This window comes from Homarus americanus, unplaced genomic scaffold (assembly GCF_018991925.1).
Source record: "Homarus americanus isolate GMGI-L3 unplaced genomic scaffold, GMGI_Hamer_2.0 scaffold41027, whole genome shotgun sequence".
Lineage (NCBI taxonomy): Eukaryota > Metazoa > Arthropoda > Malacostraca > Decapoda > Nephropidae > Homarus > Homarus americanus.
Window position 1 is genome coordinate 3174383 of NW_024745073.1, and position 7424 is coordinate 3181806.

The window sequence follows — 7424 nt, forward strand, 5'->3', positions numbered from 1 at the left end:
TCTAAACCTAGGTTGCCAAATGTGCAGTTACAAATACAACATTAGTTATCTCGACTGAGATGGAAAAACCTTAACTGGCAACGTATTTTCCTCGGGCCTGGAACAGATACTGGGTACATATGCCGCTGGTCACAATAAGGTACTGTATAGTCAAATTGATATTGAATATTTTTTAAAAACTAAATCATGTATTATTTACTCTTGCTAGTGTTAGTGGCAATCAAACGCCAAACAGTATATTTTAATTTTAAATTGAATAAACTTAGTAATTTACTCCAAACACTTGGCAACACTGTGACTGTAGTGGCTGTGGTTACTAACCCCTATTTGGACTGGTCAGTCTTCCGTGTGTACGAGTGAAGGGTAGTGTTTGTGTGTCTCTCTCTCTGTCTGTATAAAGATGAGCAACCAGCGACTGAGGAGTGGGCATGAGGTGGTGCCCATGAGCGAGGAGTGGCTCACTCGACTGGAGAAGGACCAGAAGATGTACAAACAAGGGATGATCCGCCTTATGCCCGACGGCTGGCTCTACCCCACAGCTTTCATCAACTTCGCTGACAGAATATACAACTTTGAAGTAAAAAAAATATATGTTGTTAATTCCAGTAATCTATAATTCGGTTGAGAATGATTTTCATTCACCATTGTTGTTTTTTTCATTTAACATTCTGGGTGTACATTTATCATTTCTGATGAACCACACTCAATACGTGCGTTCTTAGCTCACGGTCATATACTCCCCAAGTTCAGGTCCAGCGACGTGGTACTCATGACGATGCCCAAGTCTGGGACGACGTGGATGCAGGAGATCCTCTGGACGATGTTACACAACCCCGACCTTGACCACCCACAGGCCGATGAGCCCATCTATCACCGAGCGCCAGAAATTAGGTATGAACATATACAAATTACTTAATTTCGAAAAAAGGTGCTGAAATATATTTTAACATATTGGTCAGTTTCAGGGAAGAATACATTTATAGTTAACATAATATGTCGGCAAATAAGGCTAAGTTTTTCGTCCACAGGACGAACAGGAACACGGGATCGAAACCCTACAATAACAACGACGTTCACGACACAAACCCTGAAATATACATCATTAAACTCGGGGGAAAGTGGCTCCAGCTTCCCTCCTCCCACAATCGCACTGACAGACATCTTTTTCTCTGAATATAAGTTTCGGCAGATCGCTCTCTCCTTTATCCCAAAATACAAAGAACCCAGAAGTGATGAGCGGCTCCCTTAGCCTCACCTGTCATGGTACCTTGATGTGTATGAGTCGTTGTAGGTACAGTCAGTGTCCTTTTTATTGTGTAAATGAAGGTCCTGGGGATCATATTTTTTTTTTTTTTTTTTCGTCGATATTAGAAAAGAAGGCTGAAGTGAGGCAAGGGGCTCTGTTCTCGTCCTGCAGACCAACACCCTGGAATACAACTATTACATCTTGTAGAGCCACTTTCTCTTTAAGTTCTTGTGACATGAGGTGAGAGTCACTCGGTCGATGACATGTTTAACCTCCGTCAGAGCAACTGACTTAAAATATCAAGTTACCAACCGACACAGTTTCCGTCTGCGGAATTTAGGACAACATCTCACGCGTCACGTCTCCTCACCCAAGTTAGGAATATGTTTCAGTACAACGCCCAATGTATACCTTTATGGTTTGTGATGTTCGGGCAGGGAGTCAGGGGTACACAGGACCAAGGAAAGTAGAATATAAAATTTTATCTGTTTAATAAGCTCGATACTGGTGGTATACGAGAAAATGTACAGCTAAAGAAGAATACTGATCACTAACAATAAGTTCTAATATGATCCTTTGTCAGACAGTCTAACTAGATACTGTGCTGAAATTGTTTATATCTCTCGACTTTTCTATCTTCAGTTTGGACATGATGTTTGACAGTAAAGGGATGGAGGGAGCCAAGATTGACAATTTTGCACGAGCATTCATAGAAACTTGCCCGGGAAGGAAGCCCGAAGATGGAATGTCTCTACAGATGTGTGAGTTAACAGCTGACCCTCGAGTTATCAAGACCCATCTCCCACTCTCTGTCCTGGCACCTGACCTCCTCGACAAAGCTAAGGTCAGATTATTTAGCCAATAATATTAATTTGTTGTTGAGTTTTGAATAGGAAAGTTGTTGTACTCTAAATTATCCTGAATCTTCTTGAATCATATAAGACTCCAGACAAGTGTTACGCTATCAAATCAAATTTCATAAAAAAACTGCAGGAAAATATGAAGTGAACTTATGAGGTACACCAAGAACCAAGAATAAAACCTGTATAGTAATGAGTCAGGACACAATCTCAACGTGATAACACGGACAAATTTTCAGAGTGGAACAATCATAATGTCCTTTGGTCATTTCATCTACCCTCTAGCACCAAAGTAATCATATTAGAGCAATGATTTTTTATCTTTCTTTTATTACAAAAAAAAATGGTTGTCATAATTCGTATCACATTAATGATCGTGAGAGAGAGGCTGGGTGGATGGTACTTGATAACGCTGATAATCGGTACATCCAATACATCTTCCTAGCCTAGATACTTTGTTAAAGGAAAAAAGCCGCTTATTGACTGATAAAAACATTAAGACATACACCACCTTTTGATGGAATTACTCAAGTTTAATGATAAATGGTTAAACAGTTGACACCTATAAATACATTAACCAAAGTCAAAGTGAAGAAAATATTGTAAATAAAAATAATAAACTGAAAGGAGTTTCATCTTAAATTTGGTAACTAAAGAATTATTTATCGTACTACATTTCAACTGACAACTGTTCTAAGAGATGTTCTCCCGGACGTGGCCACAGCACCTACTGTTGCTGGTGGTCCACTCGTACTGGATCAGATAGCCCCAAGGACATGGCCGACGCTGATACTAATCATGGTTCCTCAGGTGGTGTACGTGGCGAGGAACCCCAAGGATGTGGTGGTGTCCTACTACTACTACTACTGTATGATGAAGGCCTTCACTTACACTGGCTCCTTCACCAACTTTGTAAAGTATTTTATGAATGATGAGGGTAAGTGATGACCCTAAGTCTTTGATAATGAAGAGTAAGTCGTGTGTTTGTGTGTGTTTGTGTGTGGTGTGTGTCTTAGTATCTACTTGAATTACCTGGTGTTTATGTCTAATAGATCTTTAAAATAGCAGCCGAGTAATCCCGTCTTAGACACTATCCATTTCTCAGCTATTATTTTCAACCAATCTCGTACTTATACGAGACCCCCACAACTCCCTGGTTATAGACCCATAGTTTAGTGATATTTTTCTTATGTACATAACGCCATTTAAGTCGATAATGTTTCACTCTGTTAAGGGTAAGGAAAAGCTTTCATATAACTGACTTTCCTCTCCATATAGTTCGTTAGATGGAGGTTTCACACGAACCGGAGCCTCTATAAAGTCCGTGATTTAGAGTTTTTCATTATATCTTCCTCCACAGTAGTGTTTGGACCCTATTGGCCCCACCTGAGACTGGCCTGGGAGAAGAAGGATCATCCTAACATGTTTTTTGTCTTCTATGAGGACATGAAGGAGGACATCATGGCAGTACTTCATAAACTCAACAAATTCCTCGGTACAAATCTCACCCAACAGCAGCTTGACAATGTAAGTTGTAGAGACATTCTTTTTTACATGCAATTTATTCGATTATAATGATATAATCCTATTACATGTTTTATAAGATCCTGGGGCAGGAGTTACAAAATTTCCCCAGAAGGTGTATAAGCTTGTTTACATTCATGAATAATCTTTGTCAATAACTAAGGAATGATTTTTGAAGTACTGTAACAATTTTTTTGGTATAATACTGTGTTTACAACTTGTCCATCTAATACGAGATGTATATACGATGATGCTGATGACTTTCAGTTGTATAAATCGCTCATGACTGATCATTGTCATCCTCCAGGTTAGTCGCCACACTTCCTTCTCTGCAATGAAGAGTCGAGGAGAGCCTTTAATAGACGGTGACGTGTTTAATGCTGACGTTCGGGAGAAAGTTGGAGGGTACTTCAGGAAAGGTGTGTGTGTGTGTGTCTTTCATTAGTGTTATAACGCCACAAACCCTCGTCTCCTTAACTTATGGACAATATTACGTACATTAGTGTGCAGTAAAACCTCACCCATTAAGTCTATCCAGCTGTCGTGGCAGTAGAGAGAAAACTGTGGAAAATAACTGTTTTTGAAGTCTTACGAACATTGATGGCACAATAATACATAATTATGCATTATTATTAACTACTAAAGACCAATTATAATTGGTCTTCAATAGCTAAGTTCTTCGAGGACTTCACAAGGTTTATAATTGCACTCGTCCATCAACAATGAAAAGCTCTACGAATATCAACAGAGTCACTACAACAGTATTTATTATGGTGCATGATCGTTGGCCACTTGCTGACTAATATTTCATGTTTTATTTCTTTATTTTCTGCCTTAGAAAACTTCACAATAGGGAAACAACTTTATAAATTATCAGTTTCTATACCAGTTTTGATATTACATTTATTTATTTTCTCTTAATAAATAAACATGGGAGGCATCATGGGTGTTTGGCTCTATTGTCTCAGTATAAACGTATTCTATCTTACAGGAATCATAGGTGACTGGAAGAACCACTTCACGCCAGAGTTAGAGCAAGAGATGAATCAATGGGTGGAGAGTCACGTTCCTGACATTGGTATCACCTTCAAGTGAGGCCGCTGCTACCTGTATGCACAGCACCCTCCACGTTCACCTCAGCTATACATGCTATATGGTCTTTTAATTTTGTAATGTTATTTTTTAGCTTGAGAAAATTTTTTTATCCTCGGTTTGTCCAAGGATAAATAAATGTAAAACGAAATCAAAGGTCGATACTCGAACAGTTAACTGGAAAATATTTGTAAAGTAAAGCAGATCACTAATAATATATTGAACACTGTTAAGCTTGTAATGTTCACATGATGTTTCTATTGTTCTTCATCTCAGCGTGAAATAGTGTTCGGGATTATTTAACTGTAAGATGAATATTATATCATGGATAAGCACGTTATATAATATCATCTAAAATCTATATACATTGTGAATCTATATCTTATGTATTACAAGTTAAAGTGAAGCAAATTGCCTTACGTCTGTATTAAAAGATACAAACACAGAATGTATAATGAAATGCATAATTTTTATTATATACTGTACTTGATACAAAAATAAATGGAAAACAAAGTATTAGCGTTTGTTTGTTATGAGTGGTCCTTCACACTATATCTTAATACACCACAAACAACAGTGTAACAAACTTATGTACACAATGATGAATATAATATTATTAAAGATCTTTGTTTTTTAATTACCTGAGCCCAAGGGTAAAGCATGTGGCTCATGAACGTAACTCTTCCCTTAATTGAAACTAAAATGCATAATACCATTAATTTTATATTTCTATGGAACTCTTTTTCCCTGCATTTCATCTTTCTACATTTCTATATAAGATTCAGTGTCATAGTTTGAAAGCTAACACATTTAGCGAAATTTTGTACGTGTCAGAGTAGATGGCTGCCCCGAGTCAATTAACAGGTCAAGAGAGATCGTCGTGGATGCTGAGTGAATTTCAATGAAATTTTACAGCCTCGTTTGTTATTTGGTTTTACAGTTAGTTATAAGCTGCGTCCGAGGGATACAAGTGAGTCTCGGATTTACATTGATTAATAGTTTTTCCGCGAGATTTTCTTTGATGGTGACATAATTTACAAGCTGACATGTTTATTCAGAGAGAACTAATGGATATACTTTTCTTAATTACCTTCAATATAAAAAGCAATAGCAATATTTTCATGATTGTTTGCCTCTGTGTAAATTCAATCTTAACTCACATGTTTGAGCTAGACTTTTGCGGTTAAGTCATTAAACCGACGGCATTAAATTTTATAAAATAAATCGAAAACAAACTTATTCACTCTTGCATTTAAGCTATTTTTTATTAATACATTTTTATTTTGTTGTAGATTTATTAGACTTTTGTGGTGTGGTATGGGAATCCAACCGGTTTTGAAGTGATTTATCCAAGAGGTGAAGGTTGTTGACCATGGTATTATTATTTTTTCGTTCGACTTGAGTTTATTTGATTCCGTGTTTGATGTCACTCACTCCTGAAAGGCAGTAAACAGATTGAGGTCAATGGTGATGTGCAACAGTTGTGAGAAACGTCAGTTATGTTGTGAAGACATGTGCCCTAAAAGTAAAAATAGGACAGTGCCAGTAAGAGCAATCAAAACACCTGTCGCCCCCCTCCCTCCCTCCCTCCCTCTTCACACTGCAATGACACCTTGATACTAAAGTCGACTCAGAGGAAGATCGTTCACATCTTGATTTGCGTTGTTATACGAGTTCTGCGCACCAACACTAATGACTGATCATACAACATAACACACAAGATAAGAGATAAACATAGTCTAATATTTATCAACTCTGGCGACAAAATATGACTGGCTACTCATATCTAAGCGTAACACTGATTTATAAAAGTGTTTATATCTTAATTTTACCCGAAGTACTGAAAAAACGCAACAATAATGAAAAATACAATATCTTTTCTTCATAGAATGGGAGATGTGGTTACTTCACAGCTATACACTGTAACCTGAGAATGCTGAGATCCAATGGTATTATTATTATTATTATTATTATTATTATTATTATTATTATTATTATTAGTAGTAGTAGTAGTAGTAGTAGTGTTAGTAGTAGTAGTATTGAAATGAGACAGACAGACAGACAACAAAAAAGACAAACATTATCCTTCCTAACATCAACAACCAGCAGCAAACTTCCCAGACATTCTCCACAACAACTTCCTCAACAAATGTACCAGAAAGAATAAAAGAACTTCTGTCCTACTCGTCAGGTCATAGCTCAAGGTGGTGGCGACTAGAGATGGTCCACAATATTCTCTTAACACGAGGGAGCCTGCACAGAACACAGGTCATCATGAGGTGGGTCTGAAGTGCTGAGTAAAAAGTTGTGAGAAGATCTTGCCCTGCCTGCTTCAACGAGGAGAGATTTGCAAATGTGTAGGTAAGACATGTGCACATAGAGGCATTATCACACACACACACACACACACACACACACACACACACACACTTGTACGTCATTTGCCTGAGATTTCAATTCCCTGATGAAAGGTTCGTTTCCTCCAAACACCAATTTACTTGCTAATCACTCATCGAATTTTTTATTAATTAAATCCTGCGACACTAATGGAGCTTTCGGAAGGTCATTGGAAGTGACTCTGTTATTTACCTGGAGGGAATTATGGCCTCATCTCCTAGGAGGAATTTCAGAGACGTCAAGGTAAGCTACTGAAACATGCTATTGGGCGTGTGATTGCCTTCTTCGTTTGGGTTTTAATGATT

General features: G+C 37.7%; 1 protein-coding gene across 2 annotated transcripts; it reads left to right on the forward strand.

Annotated features, from left to right (window-relative positions):
- The first annotated feature begins 329 nt into the window (after window positions 1-329).
- On the forward strand, window positions 330-5241 carry LOC121878455 (sulfotransferase 1E1-like). Of its 2 annotated transcripts, none has more exons than XM_042384685.1 (7): window positions 330-577; window positions 746-891; window positions 1889-2090; window positions 2917-3043; window positions 3467-3633; window positions 3938-4049; window positions 4622-5241. In XM_042384685.1, the coding sequence occupies exons 1-7, from the start codon at window positions 401-403 to the stop codon at window positions 4723-4725; spliced, it is 1035 nt and encodes a 344-aa protein (XP_042240619.1). In that variant the 5' UTR covers window positions 330-400; the 3' UTR covers window positions 4726-5241. The 2 variants fall into 2 exon arrangements, with proteins under 2 accessions (XP_042240619.1, XP_042240620.1); XM_042384686.1 differs by having other exon boundaries at window positions 3470-3633.
- Window positions 5242-7424: the final 2183 nt, after the last annotated feature.